At 46.1% G+C, this 16,478-nt stretch overlaps 2 protein-coding genes across 2 annotated transcripts; one reads left to right on the top strand and one right to left on the bottom strand.

Moving 5' to 3' along the window:
- Positions 1-679: 679 nt before the first annotated feature.
- On the bottom strand, positions 680-7,190 carry LOC308580200 (thiol S-methyltransferase TMT1A-like). Its single transcript, XM_081181559.1, has 4 exons — positions 6,841-7,190; positions 5,534-5,706; positions 2,794-3,408; positions 680-945 (listed from the first exon to the last, which is right to left on the bottom strand). Exons 3-4 carry the CDS (start codon positions 3,295-3,297, stop codon positions 709-711), a joined length of 741 nt encoding a protein of 246 aa, XP_081037685.1. The 5' UTR covers positions 3,298-3,408; positions 5,534-5,706; positions 6,841-7,190; the 3' UTR covers positions 680-708.
- Positions 7,191-9,265: 2,075 nt separating this feature from the next.
- On the top strand, positions 9,266-15,236 carry LOC308579709 (putative CENPB DNA-binding domain-containing protein 1; the record flags this gene model as incomplete). The annotated part of the gene is made up of 3 exons (XM_081180643.1): positions 9,266-9,563; positions 10,083-10,707; positions 15,192-15,236. The coding sequence occupies exons 2-3, from the start codon at positions 10,315-10,317 to the stop codon at positions 15,234-15,236; spliced, it is 438 nt and encodes a 145-aa protein (XP_081036769.1). The 5' UTR covers positions 9,266-9,563; positions 10,083-10,314.
- Positions 15,237-16,478: the final 1,242 nt, after the last annotated feature.

Below are 16,478 nucleotides of genomic sequence, written 5' to 3'. Positions count from 1 at the left end.
CAGTTAGCACGCGTGTGCCTGCAAGCACCACACTGGCAGCACCTGCAATAGGAACCTCTCAATCATCTTCCAAATTAAAAGGAAATTCTGTTTAAGGTAATGGACAATGGTGTGGTGTAGTGGTTAAGAGCGGTGGGCTCGTAATCTGGTGAACTGGGTTTGCTTCCCCGCTCTTCCACATGCAGCTGCTGGGTGACCTTGGGCTAGTCACACTTCTCTGAAGTCTCTCAGCCTCACTCACCTTACAGAGTGTTTTTTGTAGGGGAGGAAGGGAAAGGAGATTGCTAGCGGCTTGGAGACTCCTTAAGGGGAGTGAAAGGCGGGATATCAAGTCCAAACTCTTCTTCTTCTGATATCCCAACCCCCATGGGGATCAGATGCTTCCAGGGAGAATAGTAATGGTAGTTCATGCATGCTCACGTGGAAGTGAATGAGGCAAGCCCAAGCTATGTGTTATGGCAATATTCACATCTGCATGGGAGCAGCTGGATTGTGGAAAGTGAAGGTAGCTGGACAGTCTGTCAAGTGGAAATAAAAAATGGATTGGCGATAACATACATGTGTGTGCATCCAATTACAGATTGCACAAGAGGTTCACAGGGCATAGGTGACATAGTGATGGGCTGTGCTATAATTCTTATGGTTAGGTTCTACACCCCAACTCAGAGACACCTGCATGGAGATTTTGTTCAGTAATTTATTTTCAAGCTACTTTACAGCATAGCCTATGATATGCGGCTTATTAGGTTGCCATTTTAAAGGGACATGTATGTGTTGCAGCTTCAGCTCTGAGAAGCCAGCTTTGTCCAGGTCGTTCCAGGTTTCTCTGGCCAAGTGGCACCCGTCAAACAGACATATCCAAATTGGATCATAGATCTGCTGCCAGAAAAGAGTCCAGCTGGAAGGAGCACCTGCAACGTGTTCTAGGAAGTAGAAAGCGCCACCCTGGAGAAACAGAAATGAATGCATATAAGTTAATTTCTATTCTCCTTTGGAGTTCCTCAGATATTCCTTTGCACAATCAGCGCTAATGGTATCAGAGTGCTGTTAATTTTTCATGGCAACAGCCACTGTTCCCCTGAATTCTGTCCTGAATCTTCCCACATTCAGCTGCATTGGATGGCTTTGGAGTTCTAGTCTAATGAGAGGAACACAGACTGCTCAGTGGGTTAGAGCATGGTGCTGAGAACGGCAAGGTTGCAGGTTCGATCCCTGTAAGGGACAGCTGCATATTCCTGCCTTGTAGGGGGTTGGACTAGATGATCTCCAGGCTCCCGTCTAATTCTACAATTTTATGATTTCTCTGTCCGCTTTCTCCATTCCGAGCATAATATTACACATCTCCATCATTTGCCTTTTCTCACAGCTGCTACAAGCTGCGTCAACATCTTCACCAATATCTTCATAGGCCATTTTAATACCCATTCGCTCAGTTTGGAGCAGGAGTGGCAACTTGAATAAAATATTGGGGAAGGCCAGGTATGCCCCTCCCCATAAAATCAACCACAAGAAGTAGTACACAGACACACTCCATTTCAATAGTATTGCCCATCACCTTTGGGGGTTCCTAGCCCCCTCAAATATTTTATTCGTGGGGTCAATGGGACCTCGGCCCCTAGGAGCTGGTTCTATGGTTTGGAGAAATCCTTTTTTTTATGTATGTTGAAAGCAGCCCAGATTGGTTGGGGCAACCAATAATACAATTGCTGCTGCTGCTGCTGTTTAATAGGATGTCCCTATTTTCATCAAATAAATGTTGGAGGGTATGAGAACTGTCACTAGAGTCAGTTAACAGCTCAGCCAAGGGTAATTTTGAGTTTGCCCCCGACTTTGCCAGTTTCATTGGTAAGCAGAGATGGAAGATGTCAAGGAAATCTCAGTGAGTGAAACAGATACATTTTACTCACTATACTGCAAAAGGAAGGAGAGGCTATAATGTGTTTAAAAAGCCATTCCCAAACATGAATCATTCTATTTTTATTTTTTTAAAAAAGGCAGGTGGGGATAGACACAAAACAAATGCAGAGAGGCTGAAATGTGAGGAGGAGGAATAATAATAATAATTTATTCATACATACATACATACATACATACATACATACATACAGGTTTCCCCATCCACGCTGGATGGCTCCCTACAGAATATTAAAAACACGATAAAAGATCAAACATTAAAAACGTCCCTAAACAGGGCTGCCTTCAGATGTCTTCTAAAAGTTTATTTCCTTGACATCTGATGGCAAGGCGTTCCACAGGGTGGGTGCCACTACCGATAAAGCCCTCTGTCTGGTTCCCTTCACTGCTCACAGTGAGGGAACCGCCAGAAGGCCCTCAGAGCTGGATCTCAGTGTCCGGGCTGAACGACGGGGGTGGAGATGCTGCTTCAGGTATACTGGGCCTTCCTGCCCAACCCTCTTATCAGTTTCCACATCAGAGACAAGCATGTTTAAAAATTTGTTTGGTCTTTCACAAGTGCGCAACAACAACGGACAAAATAATAAGAGGCATGTCTAGATCTATCTAAGGTGCTCTCAGTAACAAAGAGGGTGGGATTGTTTCTTCCTAACTGTAGTTAGGGAGAAAAGCAAGGGAGTGATTCCAAAGTTTGCAACTTGTGAGAATGTAAATAGCTCAGAAGCAAATTGGTTTATGCAGAAACAACAAGGGATCCGAATCCATCTACCTGCATTTGTGATTCCCCAATGGATATAGAATTGACTAATACCTGAGAATACAGCATGCCCCTGCAGTTACTGGACTGCGCTTGTTCTTCCCACGGCGTGAGCTACTTACCGGTCTCAGCACCCGTAGGACTTCTTTCATAACTTGCTCTGGGCTCTTCACAGAGCATAGCACCAGCGTTGAAACTACCACATCCACCGACGCAGCTGGTACCTGGTGCAGGTCCTCAGCCGGAGCCACCAAACAGCGTTCCACCTGCACGTGTGGATTTTCAGCCAGGCTCTTGTCGAGAAACTTCTGGAAGTTGGGGTTCGGATCAGTGCATATGATTTTGCATCCCGCGGGGTAGAACTGAAAGTTGGAGCCAGTTCCTGTGCCAATCTCCAGCAGTGTGAGGGCCCCCGTAGGACTGGCAAAGTCCTTCAGGTTGCTGAACATTTCCCTTTTCTTGTCGGACATCTGCTTATTATAACTGATTGTCATCACAGACATGAAGTAGGGGAATAACTTCTTGCAAAGGGGTTCCCAGATACCGAGATACAATAGCAAGTAAGCAGGGACGGCTAATATCTGGACGCATAACCTGAGCAGGACAACGAGGCATGTTGCTTCCATGTTAGCAGGAGGGCAGAAAACAGCAAAGCCAGAGGAGAAGAGAAAGTCAGTCGCAGAGTCTCGATGGTGGGGCTTGTTATTTATTATCTGTTGCTTCCAGTCCTCAAAGATCTCAAAGGGTGGAAAGAAATATTGTTAATAAACTACACACACACACAAACTCACCAATAACATTGTTTGTGCATGCACTTGTAATCTTGCCCATCAGAGGAACTTAAAAACTGTATTTGCTGTCTTTAAGAGGGAAATAATCTCATTTAGGGGGTATTCTTACACTTTATTGCAGCAGTGTACTCCGCGTTCCTGTAGTAACCCAAAGTGAATGTTGGTTTAAACTTATTACAAGCTTTCCCTAAATATAAGGGGAAACCTTTTTCCCATGGCAGAACTCTTTCACACCAAAACTGCGCTGAAAAATGTTGGGGTGGAAGGATTTGAAACTAGTTTTCAGTGGTATATTTGCTTCCCTTGTGTGTTGTTTTTTTTTGCCTCAAGCAGCTGCAGACTTAAGCAGCACAGTCCTGCCCTGCAAATGCTTTACTTTTATTCGCTCTAGCTGTTCTTTTGATCTCTCTGTGGCAGGAGAGACATGGGCACCTGATGGTTTTTATTACCTACTTTAGGTTAATTATACATCACCCTAGCCAGTGCAGAAGATGAGAATATAGGCATATGGCAATCTTTTCAGAACAACTGGGCCCTGTAGCAGGATCAGTGCTGGATTTAAGGTAAAGGGACCCCTGACCATTAGGTCCAGTCGTGACCGACTCTGGGGTTGCGGCGCTCATCTCGCTTTACTGGCCAAGGGAGCCGGCATTTGTCGACAGACAGCTTCCAGGTCATGTGGCCAGCATGACTAAGCCGCTTCTGGCGAACCAGAGCAGCGCACGGAAATGCCGTTCACCTTCCCGCCGGAGTGGTACCTATTTATCTACTTGCACTTTGATGTGCTTTCGAACTGCTAGGTTGGCAGGAGCAGGGACTGAGTAACGGGAGCTCACCCCGTGGCGGGGATTCGAACCACGACCTTCTGATCAGCAAGTCCTAGGCTCTGTGGTTTAACCCACAGCGCCACCTGCATCCCTGTGCTGGAATTATGCTAAACAAGCTATAGCTTAGGACCCTACTCTCTTGGGGGCCCCCAAAAATTTTAAAGGAAAAAAACCTGGATGCACATTTCCAAAACGTAAGATAAAAAAACAAATAAAATAAAACCTACATAAAGCAACAATGTTTTGTGTTGTGTAGGCACCTGTGATGAAAATAATGGGCCCGGCCTGTTACCTAAAATATCACTGGTTTGCTCGTTTCTATATATAGCGTGACTACAATCTGCTATTTATAATTAGTAGTTTGCATCATATATTTACACCTATTATTATTTCTTGTTATAGCACGTTTCTAGAGACTAGATTATGAGTCTTTGTAAATTGTGCTTCTAAAGGAACTTTTTTTATTGCCAAATGCCAATGTGTTTGCATTATTAAGTTTGTTATGAATAAAAAATAATTTAAAGTTAGAGGTTAATAATTATTTCACTATTAATGTACTTGTTAATTGCATTTCAGTTCAACCATAACTTTGATAAAATACATACTTTGTTATGTGCAAATGGCTTTGGATACCTATTAGGTCTATAAATTACCATATAGCATATATTCAAAACACAAAAACAGTGACAATTTGTTGATGACAAAGGACAGGTGGATATATAAAGGGCCCCATTACCTTCAGTAACTTAGGGCCTCATCAAACCTAAATTCGGCCCTGAGCAGGATGTGTGGGGATTTTCTGTGTGAAGGGGCCATCATTGCCAGAGCAGTTAGGTTTTTTTGTGGGGGTCAATGTGGGCTGTATGGGGTTGCAGTGTGTGGCATGGTGCTTAGGGGCTTGCAGTGCAGGATACATGCATAGTTGCCCCAATCTGAACTTTTTAGTTTACTACTTTTTAGTTTACTACTACATCTGCGCAGTTGACATGATTCACCGAGGGGCATATTTTATATTAAAAGCAATCTCAAACAGCAGAGGAATATTTGAGGTCACTGGGAGAGTCAAAATGGCTTCAGGATTGCTCTCCTGTACTACTTCAGACACATGGCTTATATATTTAGATGTATGAGCATTTATGAATATTTATTCTGTATTTGAGACCTTAGAATTCTTATACAGTAACACTATCCCTGACTTTGCACTCTGCTTGCTTCTAGATCAGTTCTACCAACCACCACCTTACCTTTGGTACTGTGGCAAATTCTCACAGCTGCTTGCACATCTGTAATGTTGCTGCCTGAATCAGCCCCTTTATACTCTTCCTCTTTTATTTCATGCAATAAACCAATGGTTCTTTATTCATCCTAGTATGTTCATCTTGTGGCACAGGCATCTCGCAAGGATACATTATTTAGACTAGCGTCGGATAAAAAAAGATATTTGGTATTAAGTTCCGTATCTCTCTTTATAAACTCTAATAAAATTTATTTTAAAAAATATAAACTGTGTGGAGATTTTTGTTGTTGTTACTGTGCTATGTATTTTTGTGTCTTTATATTGTAAACTGCCCAGTGATCCTTGGATGAAGGGTGGTATAGAAATTTAATTTTTTAAATAACTAAAATAAGGAAGCCAATGGAACCAATTCAAAATCCCTTTCAAAGCTGTTATTATTAAGTCTGGGAAACCCTCTACTGCCAACACAGCTGTTAGAAGCAAAGATCACCAGTGTTGAAACAATGATTCTTCAAAATCAACTTCGTTGGACTGGTCATGAGGGAGCTCATAATAGCAGGGCTGCATTAGTTGTTTTTTTTTTTGGGGGGGGGGAGTTTCCTCCCCTTGTTGTGATGCTGATGAAAATTGCTCCTAAGGCCATTTGCCTTAGGAGGAAACTGCCCACAAGCACCTACGTATCAGCTTCAAGTTTAAGCCTGGTCTGTGATTGCCACAGGTTTTGCAAAACAGGGAAGAGCACCAGTGACTGAGTTGTTAGGCATAACATTTTACAGGAAAGCACTAGGTTTATGCCTCTTCTCCAAAGGCTGGACCTCCCTTTTAGACCTAGCGTCCTGGGTCTTGGGCAATTTCCAGATCACCAAGGTCGTCCCTCCCCCCTCAAACATGCATCTCAATTTGTTTGCAGGAGGAATATAAAATGTTGCGTCATTCCACACTTCCAAGGCATGATAGTGCGAAAGTCTGACCTTTGGGGGGAAGCAGGTTTGTTGTGTAAGAGCTGTGCAAACAGCTGCTGTTGCACAACCAGAATTGGCCAAAGTGCAATTGTTATTATTTATTGAATTGATATACCGCCCTCCTTGCAAGGTATCTGCACTGGCTCTGCTATTAGGAGCTTTTTCTATGGAAGGAACTGTTTGTTTAGGTTTACATCCCCGCTTCTCGGGTCAGTTTTAGAATCTGCTCGAACTTACATTGACCCTTAATTTTAAAAAAAAAAAGGTAAACGGAATGCAACGTGTTAACATGTCGGTAACTTGCTGCGCATATCCGGATTATGCATTCGTAAATTTGACGCCCAAAGCTCACCGTTTCCAGGAGGCGTTGGAAACGGCCAACCTTTCCCTTGCCCAGCAGCGAAGGAAACGAGGGGAAGCTGGGGGCACCACTTGGAGGCGCCACTGCGATGTACGAAGCGGCTCCCACGACTGCTGTGTCACCTCAGGAAGGCGGAGGCGGCGGAGGCCACGCGGCGGAGGCCCTCGCCTCTACCCTTCTGCCTTTGAGCCGAGAAAGAGCCGGGAAAAACCCGACGGGCGAGAGACATTGAGCACGACCTCTCCGACCATCTCGGAGAAAGGGGCCGGAGCCAGGCCCTCAGCCGCCGACCAAGGGCCACCAGCAAAGCGGCGCCTCAGCCCCCCCCCCCGACGGCCAACCGTCGCCTCACGTTCAAATCAAGCGCGCGAGAGAGAGAGAGCAACGGCCGCTCCTGGAAGGGGCAGGGCTGGATGTCATCTGAAAATAGTTCCCACCTGAAAGCTCCCTTAGCTTCAGCATGAGCTTCCTCCCTTTTGCTGATGTCTCCTCATCGCCATACGCACACACCGTTTGAATGGCAATGCCCATCACCTTGGGGTGTGGGGCTCAAATATGCCTCCCTGTGCCTCCCACTCCCTGGTCTGAGCACTCTTTGGACATAGCTGTCAACTTTCAGATTTGAAAATAAGGGATCAGCAGCCTCACCTGTCCCAGGGAGCCTCGAAAATAAGGGGTCAGCTGCCTCACCTGTCCCGGGGACACTCTACGGGATATCTAACAATACGGGATAGAAGCGGGAAGCAGCAGGAAACGGCGCTGGAATAAGGGAATTTCCCGCAAAAAAAGGAAAGGTTGACAGCTATGGCTGAGGATGGCCGTGACGTTGGTCACCAAGCACAGGACCACCGTGCGCATGACCAAGTCCACGGAGCCTTTGGGAACGGCACACAGATCCTCTCCGGGGGTGACAATGAAGCCCTCAAAGCGCAGGTGCTGGTTCTTGGGGACGCTCTTCAGGAGATACCTCCCAAAGTTGGGTTTGGGGTCGCTGCAGGTGATAGTCCAGCAGCCCGGTGGGTAGAACAATGGTTTTAGACAGTGGTTTTCAACCAGAGTGCCGGGGCACCCTGGGGTGCTTTGAATGATAGGGGTAAAGGTAAAGGGACCTCTGACCATTAGGTCCAGTCGTTGTTTTTATTCTGATTATATATGTTGTGATTTTTTTCTGTGAACTGCCCTGAGACCTCTGGGTAAAGGTAAAGGGACCCCCGACCATCAAGTCCAGTCGTGACCGACTCTGGGGTTGCGGCACTCATCTCGCTTTACTGGCCGAGGGAGCCGGCGTACAGCTTCCGGGTCATGGGGCCAGCATGACTAAGCCGCTTCTGGCGAACCAGAGCAGCGCATGGAAATGCCGTTTACCTTCCCACCGGAGCAGTACCTATTTATCTACTTGCACTTTGACGTGCTTTCAAACTGCTAGGTTGGCAGGAGCTGGGACCGAGCAGCGGGAGCTCACCCTGTCGCGGGGATTCGAACTGCCATCCTTCTGATCAGCAAGTCCTAGGCTCTGTAGTTTAACCCACAGCACCACCCGCGTCCCTAATGATAGGGGTACTGTGCGCAATACTTGCCTCTGTCCCTTTCCTTCCTTCTTTCCCTCCTCTGATGCCTTCTGTACCCCCCAAAGGCTTTTGTGACACCCCCCCAACCCTATACCTGGAGGTCTCAGGGTGGTTCACAGAACAAAATCAAAATATAAAACCACAATATATGTAATCAAAATAAAAACAACAACCCAATAACACCCCCCACAAGAACCACGTTTTAAAAGGGCATAGGATGCCAGTCAAAACAACAAAAGGCCTGGTTAAAAAGGAACGTTTTTGCCTTGCCCCTAGGCAAACTTCCCTGGGGGGAGCATTCCACAGATGGGGCGCCACTGCAGAGAAGGCCTGTTCTCAGGTCGCCACCCTCTGCACCTCTTGAGGAGGAGGCACACAAAAGAGGGCCTCAGAAGATGATAACAGGGTCCTGGTAGGTTCATGTGGAAAGAGACGGTCCCTGAGGTATTGTGGTCCTGAGCCATTTAAGGCTTTACAGTACAGTGGTACCTCGGGCTAAGAACTTAATTCGTTCTGAAGGTCCGTTCTTAAACTGAAACTGTTCTCATCCTGAAGCAAAGTTCTTAACCCGAGGTACTATTTCTGGGTTAGCGGAGTCTGTAACCTGAAGCGTCTGTAACCTGAAGCGTCTTTAACCTGAAGTACCACTGTATAGGTTAAAACCAGCACTTTGAATTGAGCCCAGAAACTAATTGGTAGCCAGTGTAGTCAGACCAGGATTGGTGTAATATGCTCAAACAGTCTTGCCCCGGTTAGCAACCTGGCCCCGGAATTCTGCACTGTCTGAAGTTTCCAAACTGTCTTCAGAGACAACCCTACATATAAGGCATTGCAGTACAGTGGTGCCCCGCAAGACGAATGCCTCGCAAGACGGAAAACTCGCTAGACGAAAGGGTTTTCCGTTTTTTGAGCTGCTTCGCAAGACGAATTTTCCTATGGGCTTTCTTTGCAAGACGAAAACGTCTTGCAAGTTTGTTTCCTTTTTCGTAAAACCGTTAATACCCAGGGTGCATTGCTTGAAGAGGTGCAGTTGCGACTTGACTTCGAGGAGCAACACATTGCACGCGGTGTGGTAGCCTTTTCTGAGGTTTTTGAGGACTTTGTTGATTTTTGAAGCTTTTCCAAAACTTCTTTTGCAGCCGTTTGGTAAGTTAAACTTTTAAAACTTTTTGGGGTTTTTTTGGATTTTGGGTTGGGGTGTTTGGAATTCAAGGACTAGGTGTTGGGGAGGGGTTTGCAACAATCTGGGAGCTTCTGTGGGTTTTTTTTGAATTTTTATGATTTTCTGTGACCATTGGGGCACTCTGCTGTTTTTTTTTTAAAAAAATCTGGGTTTGACTTTCTGTGTGGTGGGTGGCTGGGGGAACAGTTGAGGAGGGGTTTGCAAGAATCTGGGAGCTTGTGTGGTTTTTTTTTAATTTTTATGATTTTCTGTGACCATTGGGCCATGTTGTTTTTTTTCAAAAAAAAATTCTGAGTTTGAATTTCTGTGTGGTGGGTGGCTGGGGGAGCAGTTGGGGAGGGGTTTGCAACAGTTAGGGAGGGGTTTGCAACAGTTGGGGAGGGGTTTGCAATTTTTGTGTGGTGGGTAGGTGGCTGGGGGAACAGTTGAGGTTTTTGAAGACTTTGGTGATTTTAAAAGCTTTTCCAAAACTTCTTCTGCAGCCATTTGAGGATTTTGAAGACTTTGGTGATTTGCAGCCATTTCGCAAATTAAACTTTTAAAACTTTTTGGGGGGGTTTTGGATTTTAGGTTGGGTGTTTGGAATTCAAGGACTTGGTTCTGGGTTTGAATTCCTGTGTGGTGGGTGGCTGGGTGCTTTTGAATTTTTTGGGTGTGAAGCACTGATTTTTCTTTTTCTTTTTCTGAGTTTACGAAGCTAGGAGCTGTGCTGCCATGGGACCCAAGAAGACTGCTGCTGCAGAGGCCGGCGAGAGGAAGAAGGAGAAGGTGACGCTGGAAATGAAGAAGGAGATCATCCAGAAGCACGACGGTGGAATGCATGTGACAGACCTCGCCAGGGAGTACGGCAGGAACCCATCGACCATCGGCACCATCCTGAAGATGAGGGAGAAGATCCTTGCGACTGATGCAGCCAAGGGAGTCACCAGGATCGTGAAGAACCGCCCAGCTGTTCTGGAGGAGGTCGAGAAGTTGCTGCTCATCTGGTTAGAAGAGAAGCAGCGTGCAGGGGACACAGTGACTGAGGCCGTGATTTGTGAGAAGGCCTTGCACGCAGACCTCATCCGGGAACAGCCAGGAACCTCAGGCGAGCCAGAAGTCTTCAAGGCAAGCAGAGGCTGGTTTGACCGGTTCAAGACGAGATCTGGAATCCACAGCGTGGTCAGGCATGGAGAGGCTGCCAGTTCTGATGTTCCTGCAGCTGAAGACTTTGCCTTGGAGTTCCTGGAGGCTGTGAAGACGGAGGGCTACGTTCCACAGCAGGTCTTCAACTGCGACGAGACCGGGCTGTTTTGGAAGAGGATGCCCAAAAGGACTTTCATCACTCAGGAGGAGGCCAAGTTGCCTGGCCACAAGCCCATGAAGGACCGTCTGACCCTGCTCTTCTGTGCTAACGCAAGCGGCGACCTGAAGATCAAGCCCCTGCTGGTGTACCACTCAGAGAACCCACGGGCCTTCAAGAAACACAAGGTCGACAAGGAGCAGCTGAGTGTCATGTGGCGATCCAACAGTAAGGCTTGGGTCACATGTGTGCTGTTTGTGGACTGGGTCAATCTTGCTTTTGGCCCTGCTGTCAAACAGTACCTGCTGGACAACGACCTGCCGCTGAAGGCTTTGCTTCTGATGGACAATGCTCCTGCTCATCCTAAAGGCCTTGAGGAGGACTTGTTGGAGGAGTTCAGCTTCATCAACATCATGTTCCTGCCCCCTAACACCACGCCACTGCTCCAGCCGATGGATCAGCAGGTCATCGCCAATTTCAAAAAACTCTACACCAAGGAGTTTTTCAGGCGATGCTTCGAGGTGACTGATTGCACCACCATCACCCTGCGGGAATTCTGGAAGGACCACTTCGACATCGTCACCTGCTTGAAGATGATCACCACGGCCTGGAAAGGGACCAGCCAGAGAAATTTGAATTGCGCTTGGTGCAGCCTGTGGCCGGACTGTGTGGCACCAAGTGACTCTGATGCACCAGAGTCAACAGTGGTGCAGGACATTGTTGCCTTGGGGAGGACCATGGGCCTGGAGGTCACAGAGGAGGACGTCTGCGAGCTGGTGGAGGAGCACGACCACGAGCTGACCACCCAGGAGCTGGTCGAACTGCAGGCAGAGGCTGTGCAGGAGCAGGCCTCGCTGGAAGAGGAGGAAGCAACTGAGGAACGGCTGTCCTCCAAAGAACTGAGGGACATTTGCATGAAGTGGAAGGATGTGTAGGCTTTTGCAGAGCGGAACCACCCTAACAAGCATGTGGCACGTGACCTTGCAAACACTTTTGATATGACGGTCATGTCGCCTTTCAGGGAGGTGCTGAAAAGGCGGATGAAGCAGCAGACCATGGACAGGTTCTTAAGCAAGAAGCAAAGAGTGGAAAAGGAACCTTCTTCGAGTGGTCCCCCAGAGTCTTAGAAAATGTAATGTACACTTTGTTGATTTTTAAATGTTTTTCCTGTCATGTTTAGAAACTTAATTTATTGTTCCTTCAGTTTTTGAAATGCTCTTTACAGTATGTGTGACTTTAAAGAGCACTTAATAAACTCTTGTTGTACCAAATCTGGCTTTGTTTGGACTTTTTTTGACCATAGGAACGCATTAATTGGATTTCAGTGCATTCCTATGGGATTTCGTGCTTCGCAAGACGAAAAATTCGCTAGGCGAAAAAACTCGGGGAACGAATTAATTTCGTCTTGCGAGGCACCACTGTAATCTAACCTTAAGGTTACGAGAGCCTAGACAACAGTAGTTAGGCTATCCCTGAGATAGGGATTTAGCTGGGCCATCAGCCAAAGTTGATGGAAGGCACTTTGGGCCACTGAGGTCACCTGAGCCTCGAGCGACAGCAAAGGATCCAGGAGTACCCCCAAGCTACAAACCTGCTCCTTCAGAGGAAGTGTAACTCCATCAAAAGCAGGTGACCTCCCACCCATCTGATCTAGGGAACCACCCACTCACAGTGCCTCAGTCTTATTTGGATTGAGCTTCAGTCTGTTCTTACTGTCACTAGGCTAATCTGTTAGGTTCTTTTCCTACCGTCACTTGATTGGTTTATTGGGTTTCTTGGAACATTGCAGCAGACTATAATGGGTGCAACCATTGTTGTGCTTTTTATTTTTTACCTTCCAGCTGTTGCAAAACTACAATTCCCATCAGTCCCAGCAAGCATAGTCAGGTGACAAGGGGTGATGTGGAGTTGAAGCTCAGCAATGTGAAGGGTCAAAGACCTCATCTATAGCATGTTTTTGTCTAAAGACCCTTCTCTAAATAACTTTTATGCTTGGAGCAATTTCTGTAGATTCCTTCAAAGGGTGCCCATGCTATGGATGGAAATAATGCACAAGCAAAGGAAGAGAAAAGCAGGAAGGAGCCATTTCTGAGCGGCATGCGCCAATGTTGTGTACAGCTTCCATGCAAAGCAACAGGAGGCAGTGTCGGCATCCGAGTTTTTCCCAGTCAAACCGTCTGAGCTCTGCCCGGTACTGTTTTACCAATTACCAGCAATTAGATCAATCCATGTTAACAGACTGGTGTGTCTGGTGATGTTGCTGGGCCTCTCCTTTTTTGCTCAGTGCGCCGTATGTGGGCATCACCATCAGAAGGAAATGTGCCCCTAACTGATGTGGCAATCCACAGAGAGGCTAAAGAATTGAGTCATCGTTGCACAATGGAGAAGGGACCAAGGCTCAGGCTGACTTGCAAGTGCCCATTTGCAGCATTTCCGCTGCAGTGTTGCACTGCCCGCAAATGTTGAAGCTCTCCTGAATGTAAAAGGTAGCATGCAATGCATGTGGAAGCAGGTTCTATAGGAGAAATTGGACGGGATGCTCTTAAAAGCAAAAAGCTTTGTTGGACACCGTGAATTTGCAGCTCTCTGGCATTTCAAACTATTACTCTAATTGAGGGCCAGCATGATGTTGGGGTTAGAATCCTGGAGACTAAGGCTGGGGAAAGCTTGATTCAACACCCCCCCACCACCAGAAACTCAGAAGAGTAAAGAAGCCTCTTTCTCTAGTCACCCAGTCCCATCTTGTAGTCATCAGGCTGCTTTGTTTGAGACTAGTGAATTTATTGGAATCTGCTGATTTTTTGGGGGTGGTGGGCGGGGTCGGTTTTTGGATCCAGGCTCAGCTAAATGCAGTCAAGTCCCGTTGAAGCCACTGTGAAAACTTGGTCCCGATTTCAGGCTTCCGTTGAAAGTGTGGCACTGAAGTTGAACTAATGGAGCCCAGAGCCAACCCTTCAGAATTGCTTGCAGCCTTGGGGATTACCGTGAACATGGATGGGAAGGAAAGCTAGGATGACAGCAAGGAATGGCACTGACCGCTAAGTAAGAGGGACAGATGACATTTCATCCAAGAGAAGAGGTTAAAACAAGATGGACATACCTTTTTATTGCAAATTCCAAAGTAAAAAGATGTACAGTACAAAGGAAATCAAATAAGTCAGACGGTATTCATCTTTCATCCCAGCTATTTTGTTGAAGTAGGTATTTTTTTTATATAAAAAAAAACCACACACATGCTCTTTCTCCCCTCCCCAAAACTCCTCCTTTTCCTCATTTGCTTTGTTTTGTTTGTTTGTTTGTTTGTTTGTTTGTGTGTGTCTTAAAGCAGAATAAAATCTACTGGGTTAGGGTCTAAAGGGGCTGAAAATAAAGACATTATTGAGGGGTAGGGTGGGGAACAAGCAAAGTGCAGCAAGAAAATAGTTGCCCTGATATCTGCTGGGGGGGGGGGAGAGGGAGGGAAGAAGCGATAGCAGTGACTTTCTTAATTAGCAGCATTAATGGCACCATCTCACTATGGTTTCCCCTTAGTCCATGCTCTGCCCTATACACACTTAAACAGCAATTGCAGTTGTGAATCTCAGAAAAGCATTTGAACAGACGTGAATTAAATTAAGCCTCACAACACCCCTGTGAGGTAGGTAATTACCCGTTTTACAGATGGGTAAAACTGAGGCACATAGAGAGGTTAGGTGACTCTCCCAAGTTTGGGGACACACACGCACGCACACCAGATCAGCCGTGGAGCTGAAAACAGTAATCACAATAGTTCTGTTTTTCAATATTCAGCGCTTAACACCTGAAAAGCAGTTTCTATCCCCTCCTCTACAAAATGCACTTTCTAGAGACATTCACACCCTCACACCCCTCTATATACAAATGCAACATGCATCAACCTACGGCAAAATTTGGATATATATGTATCTGCGACAACACATAACTCCAAGCCAATTTCAGCCACTTTGGATATTTGGTGAAATTTTTCTTGTTGAATTACTCTATATGTGCTTCCAGATAGGGACTTACTATTGCAAATGGGATGTTGGCAACAGATTTGTTTTTTAACATCACATTTTCCTTGGAAAGGATACACCAGAATGAAAAGGGGGTGGAGAGACCATGGGCTAGTATTGCACTGTGAAAAAATTGTCAGCATGAGGAGCACTCATCCCATATTAAGAACCTGTCTGGAAGCGTCCTACATCACAAAAGTCCAAACTTGTTTAATAGTAGAGTCTCTCTCTCTTTCACTACTAAAGGGAGTCTCACAATGTTTGGATTAATGTTTTGTCTTTTTTTTTTTAATTAGGGTGTGGGATCTCTTCTAATGAATGATAATCCATTCACCTTCTAGAGCTTCTTCACTCAGGGTAGTCCCCATCACCCTCACATGGAGGTGAGCTTTTGAAACACAAAATGTTTATTTTGCTATTCATTAGTGCAGTGAATTCCTCTGCCTGCAAGTGTGCCTGATCCCATATATTCTGAACTGTGGGAGGAAAACGGGGGTAAACATGTAACCCAAACCACAAAACTATGACAGGAGAAACCAACCTGCGGCATGCACAACTATCCACAACCACAGCAAACGAGCCACTTTCTGAGCAAATTTCAATGCCCCAGTTCCACCTCACTTTTTTAAAAATAAAAACAAAACAAAACAAAGCCTCATACAACAGACAAGGAGACTGGTGCATGGGTGTGATTCCCCAAATAATCTGTGAGCTTGTAGAAACAATAATAATACAAAATTGTTTTCCTCTTAACCACCTGGCAACCGGGGAGTCATAGCTAGCGGATGAAGGAAAGGTGTCGCATCTCAGCCCTTTAAATGGAAAGATTTAAAAGTGGGGGCGGGGAGAGAGAAATGTACAAGCAGCTGATTGGAACAAATTATTTAAAGTGCAAAGCGTAGGCATATTACTTTTGTCCGGTGGATGGATTCAGAACTGCTATAAGCCAAGGAGCGGCTTTCCACTGACCTATGTGCAGCTAAAGCCCTAGCACATACTGTTTATGGAGAGACTGTTACCGATATGCAAGAGACGGCATAAGGAGGAGAGGACATGGAACACACAGGACCACAGAGCTACCCATTTCCTGTACCAAGGCAAGTGCAGTATCAACCTGAGAATCTTCTGGCTTGGAAGGAGTAATAACATACGTAGCAGAAGAAGGCCAAGGTTGCGGACGGGACATGATTGTGAGTGCTTACCTGCAATCCCCAGGTAAGGGCCTTTTCATGCTGGTGCATAGTCTTGAAACTGAAGTCCTCAACATGGTGATGGAGACCAGAGGGTTTCAAACTACCATCTGTCTACGGTCTTCATCACCGTGATATCTGAGCCCTTCACTTTCATGTCATTCTCCAGTTCATAAGAGCCAGTTCAGGCTATTTTCTCCATTCATCCCCCCCAGAGGTGCATGTGAGCTTTCATATGTTTAGACAGGCTTTTTGAACCAGCTGGTGCTTAGGAGACTGAGCAATGCTTCGGAGCCACATTGGCACCGCAACCTTGCATGTGTGCCGGCAAACACGTAAGAGGTCACATATGCCTCGTTTTCAAACATGGCTACGTTCATACTGAAAATACTT

This window comes from Podarcis bocagei (assembly GCF_964188305.1).
Source record: "Podarcis bocagei genome assembly, chromosome: 2".
NCBI classification, from domain to species: domain Eukaryota; kingdom Metazoa; phylum Chordata; class Lepidosauria; order Squamata; family Lacertidae; genus Podarcis; species Podarcis bocagei.
This window is presented reverse-complemented; position numbering and strand designations above follow the sequence as displayed.